The following is a 14,311-nucleotide window of genomic DNA, read 5'->3' as shown; positions in this document are numbered from 1 at the left end:
CTCCTTCCCAGGTGCTCTCCCTTAAGTCTCCCAGCCTGCTCTCAATCAGGTGCCTTAAGCAGCTGCAGCTGGGAGATATAGTTTTTGCACTGGTGGCCACTCTGTAGCGCCCCTCCACTACCTGTCCCCTTGTGATGCCACAGTATGAATGTATGTATGTAAGTAAGTATGTATGTATGTATGTATGTATGTATTAATGTATGTATGTGTGTAAGTAAGTATGTATGTATGAATGTATGTATGTAAGTATGTATGTATGTATGAATGTAAGTAAGTATGTATGTATCTATGAATGTATTTATATATGAACATATCTATGTATGTGTGTATATGTATGTCTATGTATGTGTATATATGTCGCTCTCTTTCCTAGTGTCCTATATTTTTCATTTAGCCCTCCATATATTTTTTCCTCCCCTCTCCCGCTCGGTCTCTTGCTGTCGGTGTCCTTGTGCGTTTGCTAATCTTTTTTCGATATTGAATGGAGATGGCATGATAGAGATATGGTGGACTGATGGGAGGACCTCAGCAAGAGAAAAGTGACTCAGGAGAGATGCAAGAAAGTGGGAGAGTCAGAGAAGCAATGGGGGAAGATGAGCCAGAGAGGAAGAATAATGAGGAGATAAAGGAATGTAAGAGGAGATGGGGATATAAAAGCAGAGGTACTGTAAGAGAGAAAGAGAGAGGAGGCTCAACCGGCAGAGTTGAGAGATTCCCTGGAGAGAAATACATCAGTGAGAACAGGCTGGAGCTTTACTGAGGAGGATAGAAGGTAGGAGAGAGAGAGCGGACATGAAGACTGTATGGGAGTGGTGATGGACAAGGTGAAGGAAAGGCCACAGTAGATGTGTGCCCTCCTTCATTTGGCTCCAGTGGTGGTACTTTGAGAGCCTCACTTCCCTTTTGTTGGCGAGACTCTCTCCTTCTACGACCACCACTGTCCCCATTACAGTGTTTACACACATAGAGACACACACCCAATTAAAACAAAAGTGCATATGCAGAACCCACACGCACGGCGAAAATATTAAAAGATGAAGGGTGGGAGAATAGTGAGAGAGCAACATATTCACATCTCTCTCTCTATCACCCACAGTTTTTCCCTTTAACTCTGTCATGTTGCTATATATTGCTATACTTGAGGAACATAATTGAAAAATAATGCAGTGTCCCTGCATTATTTTTCAATTATGTGCCAAATGATCATCAGACACACATCAAACTGTCATCCCGCCATGGGGAGCATTTCTAATACACAACATCCACACATTTGTCCCTTTGTCCCTGTGTTCCTTATATCAGTCTCTCTCCTCTTCCCTCTGTCTCCTTGCTCCTCTCCTTCCCCTCTTTCCCTTTTTCAGTCAACTACACCCGGCCTTCTCACAGCCCAACACACACACACGCGCACGCGCGCCACGCACGCACGCACGCACGCACGCACGGCACGCACGCATATATGCAGATATACATGCACACACACTCACATTTAAACACACTCATTGCTGTGGGGGCAAGGAGGGCTAATTGAGTGGTGCCCTGGGTGTTCTTGTAAATGTTGTGTGTGAGGATAAGCGCAGTCAAACACACACACATGTACACATTGTGGGTTTGACCAGGCTAGAGCAGCTTTTTACACACAGAAGTATGTAACAGACGTGTTTCACACATGCACACATGATGTATGTTTCCATAAATAGATTATGTTGCCTTTTCTGGCTCTTCCCAGTTCAGCTTCTCCCTCCCTCCCTACTGGGAATGACCGCTCCCAAAGGAAGCAATCAGGTAGGAAAAGGTTGGAAGAAGAGGAGAATGACTAGGATAGAGAGGACACTAGAAAAGGGAAAGACCTGTGAATTAGTATTTCCAGTCAAAATGTGTATTTCTAATTTATATGTTGATGATATATACACTTAATATGATTTATTATGGAAGTCCAACTCCATTGTTTCTCTCTTACTCACTCGTTCATCTCCTTTCACGTATTTGCCTCTTGCATTACTTTCTCTCAGTCACTTTCTCCACTCGCTCACTTTTCTTCTTTAAATGGAACTATTCATCTTGTGACCTTAACGAGACATGGAGATTGATTTAAGAAGACCACCAGTGTGTGTGTTTGTGTGTGTGTGTGTGTCTGTTAGAGAAAGAAAGAGGAAACACAATTAGATTTACGATGACACCCTATTTTCTTTTTTCTCTCTCTCTCCCTCTTTTCTCCCTCTCTGAACCAGCCCACAGATGTTATGTACATAGAGATAAACGGTGATGTCACAATAAATTTAAATTAGTGTCCAGGCAAGCTATTACACACCAACACTTTAATATAGCCTGTGTTTATGTGTGTCTGTGTGTGTGTGTGTGTGTGTGTGTTTGTGTGTGTGTGTGGTGTGTGTGTCAGTATTTGTTTGTCTCTGTGGGTGGTGTGTTACCAGAACATACACTTAGCATATTTAACTGACTCATAATGATGACTGTGTTTGTGTGTGTGTGTGTGTGTGTGTGTGTGTGTGTGTGTTTGTGTGGGTGCTCTGTGTGTGTGTGGTGTGTGTGTATCTGTGTTAATATAAACAAGAGCCCATTGGTGATATTTTGCTGCACACATTTGCACATCAATTAGGTCATCTATTGTTCATTTATTTATTTATTTTGTATTCATGAAATTCCTTGCCGGATTGACAAAACAGGTGTTTTTACTTTTTACAGGTTACAACAAAATAATTGGTTCTTGCATGCAACCTTAAGTTTAGGCCCGCTGGCTCATCTCTACAATAGTTCTGTCTGAATTCGCACCCTCAAAGACAAACTGACCCACGGATTTAAGAAACGTCAATCAATAATCACTTATTGCTCATAATTAGTAATGAATCCATATTGCAGATCTGTATCATCTTTGCCGAAATGTAGATAGATGCATATTGACAATTACTTGATGTGGGAGTGTTGACAAGAATGACTGATGTTCATGCTAAATTCAAACCCGGACTACCCTGACAGGCCTTTTCAATCAAGTAATATTGATATGATGCAAATAATTGTGTGAAAAGAAGATCAATATATTTGTAATTATAGCACCTTTTGTTGTAAAGTTATGAAGATCAGTTATGCCATGACGATGTACAACAATCCCTTTAATGTGAAGCTGTGTGTTCCTTGACTAACCTCCCTCACTCCATTTGAGTGGATGATTCTTGCCACCATCATCGCCAACTGCATCGTCTTGGCTCTGGAGCAACATTTGCCTGATGGGGACAAGACGCCGCTGTCTGAGCGCCTGGTGAGTTAAACAGGCATGACGCAGTATGGTAGCCATATGTAAGCATGATTAGATATAGGTGACAGTTCTGACTCCTTATTGGTTTTACTTCAGTGGAGATGCATGCATGCATGAATCAAGTTAAAACAAGAATTATTTTTACCGTTGAAAAGATTGAATGCTCCGGATGCCTCTGTGCTCGACCACAGCACATTATTAAAATACACATTCTCACAGATGCCAAAGGATTATACAGTATATGCACACAATGTTTATGAAGACACAAGGAGATATGCTCATGGTGTGTAATTTGTAAACCTGTCAATGTAGTTATGAAGTTGGAAAAGACAAAGCAGATGCACTCAATACTGTCTTTACATAGCCACACACAATCCCATCTAGCTACTCATAGGTATCTCACTTTGTCACCATCCATCCTTCTTAACCTCTCTCTCTCTCTCTCTCTCTCTCTCTCAGGATGATACGGAGCCGTACTTCATAGGGATCTTCTGTTTTGAGTCTGGAATAAAGATCCTGGCACTTGGTTTCGCCTTCCACAAGAACTCCTACCTGAGGAACGGATGGAACGTCATGGACTTTGTGGTGGTGCTCACAGGGTGAGTTGGCAAGCATATGGGCGAGCAGAACACACACCTGTTACAACAGTGTACCCTGGAACACCTTGAAAACAGTGGGCCAATTTTCCATGCATTGAAAAGGAAAATTAATTATCCTATTCTCCCTAAGCTGAGAATGAACTATTGGCTATTTAAACACAGAACACATTGCCATCTGAAAGACCTATGTTATGGTCACGATCATATTAATTGCTTTCTTCCTAATAGTTGAATAATGTTAAATTGGTTATTTAGCATGTTGCTAAAGTTGACGTGTAATTTCTAAGCACACAATAAATTATTTCATAGATAAGTTACAGCCATAGACCTCATCTCTTCTTAAATCAGACTTGCACAGACAGGAACATATTAACGTATGGCTCGACCCCGTATGGTGTACCTGCTACATCTTCATTGCAAATGTCCTGGAAATGTTCTATGAAAGGATCACTGGAAAAGTGTGTGTGTCTGTGTGTGTGTGTGTGTGTGTGTGTGTGTATACTTGTGTGTATTTGTGAGTGTTCTGTCCCTGCTCCTTTGCCCTAATGAATGGCCCCATTCTGGGCAAGGCAGCAGTCAGATCACAGAGCGGAACTGCAGGCAGCCAGCAGCCTGGGTAGAGAACAAATGTCACCACAATATACACAGAGACAGAGGGGGTTGGTGAGGGGGGGTGGGGCTATGAAGGGAGGATGTACAACAATTCACAGGTGTCGGCAGCTAAAAGAGAGTAGACAGAGAAGCAATGAGAACAATAAATTAAGGCTCGGTGAAAGTGAAGTTAAAGAGAAGAAATGGGATTGCAGCCTGAAGAATATCATAGAAAAGTTGTCAACGAGGGTGAGTTAAGACACATCATAGGTATGATAGTGTTACAATCACAGATTAGATCATTGATCATCTGGAAGGGACCGGAGTAAATAGATGATGAGTTGGATTAACAGAAATTAAGTAAGGGATGCAAACACGTGATGTCTTTGCCTGATAGTTCTGTTTTTTCTGTTGATCCATCCATCCATGTGACTAAATGACAGGACTTCTTAAAGACACTTTCTTTCTCATTTAAGTATTGCATGTTGTGTCGTACTGTTACATACTGCTGTATGGGTGCAGTTTAGTATATGATTTACAGTGTGGTTAAATTTAGGGATGGTGAAGTGGAAAGTCAGTATTAAACACCTGTGAATATCTTATTGCTGATGTAACTCAGGCAAAACAATTGCTTTTAATCTAATTATATGACGATTTTTTACAAAGCTTCAAAATGTTTTTTTGGTGCCTGTTTCAGATTTGAACAACATACCGCATACGGCAGTAATACGGTTTTCCTGTGCCATTACCTCATTAGAAAGTCATGGAGTGTTTACTATTGGTCTACTGTGTTCAATGACATGATATTGTGTGGAGTGCTAGCACAGATTAATATGTTGAGGTCATTGCATCGTTTGTGTGCATGCATCCAGGGATTTGGATGAGCTTCATGGGTTACATAAATCATATCCGCATCTTTGCTGACAATGCACTAGGGAATCTGGCTATCGCACCCCTCCGCTCACTTCTCCCTCCCTCACACACACACACACACACACACACACACACACACACACATACTGAATGAGTGAGTGAGTGAACACTCAGTCTGGCTATATGTCCTTACGCTTTAATAAGAGCAATCATGAAGCCAAGCTCATCTCAGCGTGGCACAACAGAGTGATCGTAAGAGAGAAGACGAGTGTGGAGACGAGTAGCAGCGAGATAGCAGGAAGTAGCGAGATGCAGACGGGGAAGAGAGGTAGTGCAGAAGGAAGCGAGGCGACCCTTAAAACTTCCAGTAAATACCCGGTCTCACATAATCCGCCCGTCCCCCTCTGTTTTGACAGTGAAACCTTCTGACACAGCAGTTTTGGAGTTTGATTTTCCTTAGACTCTCTTTTGGCTGCATTCCCACAATATTTTCAAAGTGGTCTGGCAATCTTAACATTTCTCTCAACAATAGATGAGATGGTCTGAGAAGTGACAAAACACTCATCATGGGTCACCCATGAAAAGTCAATGGAAATGACACTCTGTATCCCAAATTGAGAAAAGATATCACGAGGCACGATTTTGCAAGTGAAGATTTGGGAGAAAAGAAAGGGAAGCAAGATGTAAAAAAGGTGACAAATATAGAAAAGCAAACAATACATGTTAATTTGCAATGGACACATTCATACAACACAACCAGTGGCCTTCATTTCGGTGTCCATCAGCTGTGTTGTTATCATTTTGCAGCAAAGCAGGAAGCTGCAGCAAGATGTACAGAGAATATGCTGCAGCACTTACAGCACACATACTGTACGTTCCCATGATACATTATGTACACTGACTGAAGTCAATACATTTTACACTCACACACACACACACACACACACACACTTTGTTGTGCTCTCTCTCTATGGATGGGGGCTGCATTTTGAAGATCAAAGGCTACTTGGCCTTTCCATCCACCCCTGGACAAAACCTTTGATAGCACACCGACCAATGCACACATACATACACACATGCATTTCCACTTCAAACATTCCTTTCCATTTCCCACTTAATCCTTGTGCACTTGCATTCACGACACAAAAGAAGACAAACACACAAATGGCACTTAACACGTCTGAATAGATTAGCTATTCACCCCCCCAACCTTGTTGGATGTCAGCGGATTTGTGTGCACCCTTGTTTCTGTGCCCAAGTGTGTGTGCGTGTGTTGTTGACCTATCTGCTGTAGTAAATTCCCAGAGTGATTTGGCTCTGGGAATAAGCTAGTTGTTTTTTATGCCCACTATTGATTATTAGTCCAATTAACCGTAGTTTACGGCCAGCCTTTCCTTGCATTCTTCCCTCTGTTCCTCCTACTTGTTCGGGTTCTTTTGATACCACTGGTACGGGGGAGAAAGAAAGGAAACAAGGAAGAAACATGCTAAATAGTAAAAGAATGTCAGTAAGAATAATGACTTATTTTTAGCTAAAATATGTCTCTGTCACCCTTCTTTTGTCATTTTAGAAGGATTGTGAAATCATGCTCTCTTGAAGTTTAAATCGTGTTTTGTGGAGATTGAGAAAACATGCAGCTGTCATATTCAGATAGTTTAACACTGTTGAGGCACTACTTGTGTGTGACATTTTCTTCACCTTACATTTTCTTTGATGTTTCATGATGTTGAATGGAATGTGATTAGAATCAATTGTAGGATATTGATAGTCTAAGTATGTCCAGTATAGCAATATATATGGCAATATAGGAAAGCAGGGTCGACAAGGAAATTGAGGGACGGCGAACAGATGAAGCGACTTGGTCAACAATGTGGATAGATATAATTAGCCACTTTTAGCTGAAGTCAGCAGGAAAGCAGGTGGAGAGAGCTGGCAAAAAAAGATCCTGTTTGTATAACGTGTTGGTGTCCCAAGAGAACAGGTCAGTGGGGAGGTTGCGTAATAGCAATATTGCTTCATGTGAAAATAATCCTCTGCATTCAGTGCAGGTGTGTTTACCTGTGTGTGTATTTAGTTCACGTTTATAATATGTACTGTAGGTAGCATCCATGTCCTTGTCAAGGAAAAAATATGTTATATATTTTATATTTTCCATTGGTTATTCCAAATGACCTACTTTCTAGTGTGCATATGTGAATAAAATGATGCTCACTCAATATGTTTGATCTCCAACCAGCGCCTGTTTGTTGTGCGGATGTGTGTCCGTGTGTGCTTTTGTCATCTATGTGTCTATTTCTGTACGTGTGTGTGTGTGTGTGTGTGTGTGTGTGTTTGTGTGTGTGTGTGTGCGTGTGCGTGAGCGTATGTGTGTTTGTCTGTGTGAGTTGTGATGCATTTACATTACAGAGAGAAGAGAGGCAGGGAAAAAACAATCAATCAGGCTCCTCCCTTGGCCCTGTTACCAAGGTGATACAGAGATTCTATCAATGAGCCAAGGTCCCTGTTGCCATGGAAACACTTATGAATGAGAATGGTCCCAGTAACCGTGGAGACGGTGTGAATGAGGAACTGCCTCATCGGCTTGACACTATTTGTGATGGCGGATGCTGTTTGGAAACTGAATTTCGTCTTATTATCATCATTGTCATCATCATCGTCATCATCATCTATGTTTTTACTATCATCATAGTCATGTTACAGAATGAGATTACAAGAAAATATATGTAATTGCAGGGAAGTTATTTTTCTTAGATGGCTTATGTATTACATTCCCAATAATGCAGATATTCACAACACAAAACGTTCTGTCAGCAGCGTGAAACTGTCCCTCCACACATGCATCCACACACACCCACTTAAATGATGCTTTCAGCTTGATACTGTATGTCCTCACATTTTCAACATGGAAAGCACAAGGCATACCAACCATCATATCTTGTAATCATTCTCCACTGATCTCCCTGACTGAATCTTACTTTATCATTACTCCATTCTATTCATGGCATTTCTCCTGCCTTTCCCACACCACCTGCCTCTCTCCCTTTATTGCCATGCTCTATTTCATTGGTGCAGTGTTCTGTGTTGCCAAGCATCTTCTAGGCTAATGTATCCTCTTGAGCGAAACACTACATCCTTACCTGCTTTGTGAGTGATGTTGTGTAGCTGAAGCTGCACTCTGACCTCCCTTTGAAGCAGAGTGCTCAACACTATCGTTTTGTTATCAGAGTAGCAGTATACATTTTATTTAAAATACAACAATGTGTCAAAGTAATAAAAACAAGCTACTAACTCTAAGAACCTCACAATGGAGTACAGTCAAGTATTATGTAAAGCATTATGTAAATCACTTAAGCAATTGAAGGTGAGTATATATACTAGTAAATTTGACTTCTTTGTAATGGAGACACTGTTTCTAGATTACCTCAAATTTCTGAACTGCAATATCTTAGTTATTAATTGGCTCCTATATACCTTACATATGTATATGCCAAAGGGGAGGATAGCACAGTCCTTTATTAACGACACAGACAGCTGAAGTACAGTTGTGCCTCGTGACCAAACCAGGGACCTCTCAGTTACAAGTCGGCCTCTGATGAGGCATTTGATATCACACAATGTCATTACAAGGACCCCAGGGGGGGAGGAGGGGGTAATTCAGTACAGCATCCACCCATAGATCCTGGGTCGGTGATACTTTTTCCTTCTTGCCATTTTTATAGGTTTCCAACCACAGCAGGCTGACTTCATGCCTGTGATTAAGGCTCTGCTGTGTCACTGGGCCTCTTAGTGAAACAGAGGGAAGTGGAAATGTGTCAGAGAGACCGAAACTGAGAGGGAGAGAGAGAGTGCGAAGAAGGATGATTCACAGTGTGCGTCAGACGAGGGAACTGACTGGAAGTCTGGCGGCACAAAGAACCATCTTAAACATTTGAAGAATACACACACACACAGACACACACACAGACACACACATGCACACACACATGCTGTTTACAAGTCTTTATCCAGATGATGGGCGGTGATACAGGTGCTGTAAAATACATCACATCACGTCTACTCTGCAGTCTGGCGACGGCTCAAAGAGAGACGTTTTAACCTTACCAAGAATAAAAATAGGTTGAAATGAGCAAGTCAGCATCTCTGATTTTCACCATCTGCCAGTGCTCCCGCTTGCTCTCTCTCTCTCTCTCTTGTACTGTCTCCCCATGCCTCTGACTTTCTCTCTCTTCTAACCTCCCTCTTTGCCCCTACATCTTCCCTCTCCTCCCATCACTCCATCTCTCCTTTTCCTTTTCTCATGTTATAGTCCCCCCCATCCTGTTACAAAACACAGTCCCTTCAGCCCATCCCTTTCTTGTCCTGATACACTTCTCTGTCCGACTTAACTTGTCAGCTCTATTGATCAGCTCAGTTCTTAGAGGATTTAAATGCCGTGCTCACACCCAGTTGCTTGTAATGACCTGGAGTGGAGGCTGTGTCAGAGTGTGTGTGCATGTGTGTTGGTGAGAGTGGATGTGGCTGACTGACAGTGATGAGACTTGCTTAAATATTGATTGCCTCTGCACACTTGTGTGCTTTTGTCTCTATCCCTTCAGGATCCTGTCCACTGTGGGTTCAGATTTCGACTTGCGGACCCTCAGGGCTGTGCGAGTATTGAGGCCCCTCAAACTGGTGTCCGGTATTCCCAGTAAGTCAAAACTCTTGGTTTGACTTTTAAAATAAAGACTTTTTACTGATTTGTCTCGCGAGCCTGCTGCTTGAATCCCAAATCGCTCCTTTGTTATTCATTAGTTGAGGAAATTACATTTCTTTATGTGCAGATACCTTTCCGATTTTATTGGAGGGTCGGAATAGCACAGCGAAGCATTTTGATGCAGCTTCTGTGTTGTTCTGCATAATGCACCCAAAGTGTTCCAACAAAAGTGGTTCTTCTCTGCTCCTTTTTTTAAATGTTACAGCGGCAGTAGTGTTCCAGCACCACCGCAGTGTTATTAATAGCCTGGACTCCACTACAAGGCTGAACCAGCAAACCCAGGCTTACTCATCATAAAAGTCACAGAGCTTCCTGTGATAACAAAATTAGACTTCCATTCCAATATGTGGGGTGATATATACCTTTGAAAAGTGTGATGGGTTCCCACTAAACAGCAGTTCAAATCAGAATCAGAATTAGAATCTGAGTCTGAATCAGAATTAGAATCTGAATCTGAATCATTTATTGGCCAAGTACGTTGCACATACAAGTAATTTGACTTGGTGAAAGGTGCATAACAATAAATATAGACATAATGTTGCATTTGAGACCCTTTGTTTGTTAAAAAACGTATTAAAGAAAAAGCTCTATCGTGTGATCACAGGTTCAGTCCCTCCATTACATACTGTAATGTCTACCAGGTAACATGCCGCCTTCTCCAATTGGTGCAGAGAAGTAAGCAGGTGATACGCACATAAGCTGATGGTCCTACAGAGTCTATGGTTATCATTATGGAAACAATTTCCATTCAACAGGACCAGCTGGTAGTGGAGGACATTTTAGAGGGTTTAACTGCTAAATAAAAAGAGGGAGGAGCCTCTCTGTCTTTCCGAGTCCTGCAAATGATTGTAATTGTTGAAAAAAAACATCAACATTGAAATTGATGATGGATAATAATGTTTTTAACACTGTGTCCTCCAGGCTTACAGGTGGTGCTCAAATCCATCATGAAAGCCATGATTCCTCTGCTGCAAATTGGCCTGCTTCTTTTCTTTGCCATCCTCATGTTCGCCATCATCGGCCTGGAGTTCTACATGGGCAAATTCCACACAACCTGCTTTGACAATCACACAGGTAAATGAGTGTGTTCCTGTGTGTTTGACAATAGTGCTTGGGTTCATTTTCTAACTGTTCCAGTTGAGGCAGACTTTCAATACTCACTGTGCTAAAATTAGAAGACATTTACTTTAATCTACCTTTTATGTTTATGTAATTATACATATGTAGTCTAATTAATTGGCCATTTCTGCATGCTTTTCTCCTTTCCTCTGTATGGAGTTTAAATAACAAACATCACTTTCCATCTTCAAATAATTAAAACAGTTGAAAACGTGGTCTATGGAGCTATAATGATGAATCTCAAATGTCATTCTAGCAGGTTAGCCTATTTTATTATGTCGTGGCTATTGTCTGTCCCCTCTACCTTTTCTGTTGCATATTCCTTCAAATATTTAATTCCAGAAAGTAAGGGGCAAAATCATATTTTGAGCCGATGGAGAGTATCGGCTATTCTCACAAAACAAAACAAAATATGTGCATATGCCTGCCCATTCTTTTGAAACCCACTCCCCACTTTCATCCATGTGCAGGTGAGATCCGGGAAGAGTTTCCATGTGGGACGGAGCCTCCGTCCCGGCTGTGTCCAGAGGGCACCATGTGTAGGCAGTACTGGCTGGGACCAAACTACGGCATCACTCAGTTTGACAACATCCTGTTTGCTATCCTCACCGTCTTCCAGTGTATCACCATGGAGGGCTGGACTGACCTGCTCTACTATGTATGTACTGCTGACACAATGTCTGAAAATAAATTAATATAAAGTAAAATACAGCTACATTTTAGAGTTATGTTTACCCAACATGTCTAGTAATATAGTCTCTAAAGTAACCATCCAAGATTATTTTCAACTAACATTCAAGTGTTAACGCCCAGTGACTTTCACCTGTGCTCACTGAGTCTGCTCATACAATAGGTACCAGATCTTGAACAGTGTCATCACTCATGCCAAAGACTGAATAGTTTCCCACAGTCAGTGGCAACGGTTGCTAGGACACCATTGGGAGATAAGGGTCTTTGAGTGTTACTGTAGTCGCCTCTCTCCTCATCTCCTCTACCTCTCAGTTGATCTTATTCTTCCCATTTCTTTTTTTCTTTCTTAAAATGTTCTTTTTTTTCTCAGCTCTCTTTCCTCCCTTTATACCCTTCCTTCCTCTCTTTCCCTCTCACTCTGTGTCTCTCTCCCTTCGTCCCTCCTTCCCGTTGCTGCTCTATATTTAAAAGGGCCTGTTCAGCCCAAGTTATTCTTGCAGCTGCTGGGGAGGGGAGCGATAAAAGTTTAATGGTAGAAAAAAGGGTCTGCGGTTCATTGGGTACACAGCAGCAAAACCAGCTTACACGCAGGAAGAAGGAAAGATGGGGGAAGGAGGAGACAGGGGACGTTAGAGAGGGTGGCTATGAGAAGTAGAGCGCAAAGTGGGGAAGAGAAGAGGGGGTCTGGAGGTGGGAAAGGTTTAATATAGAACCAGTGGAAGGTAAGGAGGGATGAAAAGATTGCACAAAAAAAGGGAGGAAGGTAAAGAGGTAGGAATGAAGGAAATGAATGAAGGAAATTATAAACACACATCAACATTAATACGATAAGGAGGGGAAAGCAGGATAAGTGAGTCCCAAAGAAGGATTTCAAAGAAGAAAAAAATGAGGAAATAAAGAAAATGGACGGAGTCTGGACAGTAGGATGGAAGAGACCGAGAGGGAGGGAGGGACCAACACATTTGGTATACATTATTTACTCTGCACTGAGCAGCTAAATAGAGTGGCAGATATGCATTTACTTATTGAGATGACTTAAAGCAAAATCATGTCAGCCCTGCTGTTGTTTATGTTTCCAACAGCGGTGGATAGCACTTTTGAGTGCACTGACCTCCATTTGTTTTAATAGCTACATTGTCTTGACATTTAACGATGATTTTAAAGCCATTTTCTAACCTGTTCACTCAGATCTTTTTTTCATTACTACAATGTTGCTTTGAAAGTAACACACCTACCATGTGTGCAGTAGGTTGATGCTAATGAACGCACCTTAATTTGACAAGGCTTAATAAAGGCCACTGGTAATTTATTGTGTGCGCGGGTGCAGCGGCAGCGAACAAACCTTTAACTTTCAGCACAAACGGAGCGAAACAAATGCCATTGCAGTTGATTGATGCAGCTGTACCCGTTCTATCTGCGCCTGTTTCACAGATTTATTTGACGTGTTCTGGAGACGCAAGAATCTCTAATGTCTCAGTCGATCAAATCTTGGGTCATTATGAGTTGTGCGTGTGTGTTTCCAGAGCAACGATGCCTCAGGGAGTGCATGGAACTGGATGTACTTTATTCCCCTCATCATCATTGGCTCCTTCTTCATGCTCAACCTGGTGCTGGGTGTATTGTCAGGGTAAGTGTGTGTATGCTTGTGAGAGGGTGTTTGTACTTTATTGCATGTATGTCACATGAAAATGCAAGGTAGCTACATAACAACATATCTCAATGTATGTGTTGTGTGTTTGTGCATGTGTGTGTGTGTCCCTGCAGGGAGTTTGCCAAAGAGAGAGAGCGTGTGGAGAACAGAAGTGAGTTCCTAAAGCTCAGAAGACAGCAGCAGATTGAAAGGGAACTCAATGGTTATTTGGAGTGGATCTGCAAAGCTGGTATGTACAATATATACTGCATGAGTGGTTCATTGTTCACACACAAAGACATATTGCAACCATATTGCAATAATCGATCTAATGGTGCTTCACAGTAAAATCCTATGAACGAAGAGAGTTTTGTGGATTTTACTGTGAAGCAGCTGCAGGAAATACTGACCTATCCACACTGGGGTAATATTGATCTATTTTAATTGCATTTTAATTGCGAGAATAACATTTGAGCTTTGTCGTGTCGTACTGTAGTTTGAAGCACATTGATGCCTTAACTATCACGATTCACGATCACACAATTAAATTCAATTACCAGGCACTTTTATAATATAGGTTTAGCTCTCCTCACAATGTAATAAAAACGTTAATTATTGTGATGACAATTACCTTTTATAGTTGAATATACGTGCACAGCCTTGATTTGATGTGGCAAGGATTAAAGACACTTGTTTGATGCTTGGATAGAGAAGAGCCACTGTGGTCCGTAGTTCTCTTCATCTCTCTTTTCTTTTTGCTCTGACTCATTTGCTGAGGGCAGGACCGA

At 41.7% G+C, this 14,311-nt stretch overlaps 1 protein-coding gene across 1 annotated transcript in view; it reads left to right on the top strand.

Moving 5' to 3' along the window:
* LOC117734603 (voltage-dependent P/Q-type calcium channel subunit alpha-1A-like) overlaps positions 1–14,311 on the top strand; it is a 77,579-nt gene that overhangs the window by 19,016 nt on the left and 44,252 nt on the right. The window contains 7 exon segments of the mRNA XM_034538787.1: positions 3,153–3,271; positions 3,728–3,867; positions 9,927–10,018; positions 11,006–11,158; positions 11,674–11,861; positions 13,417–13,520; positions 13,658–13,773. Of these exon segments, the coding sequence (XP_034394678.1) occupies positions 3,153–3,271; positions 3,728–3,867; positions 9,927–10,018; positions 11,006–11,158; positions 11,674–11,861; positions 13,417–13,520; positions 13,658–13,773 (912 nt within the window).

Source organism: Cyclopterus lumpus, chromosome 8 (genome assembly GCF_009769545.1).
Source record: "Cyclopterus lumpus isolate fCycLum1 chromosome 8, fCycLum1.pri, whole genome shotgun sequence".
Classification (NCBI taxonomy): Eukaryota; Metazoa; Chordata; class Actinopteri; order Perciformes; family Cyclopteridae; genus Cyclopterus; species Cyclopterus lumpus.
This window is presented reverse-complemented; position numbering and strand designations above follow the sequence as displayed.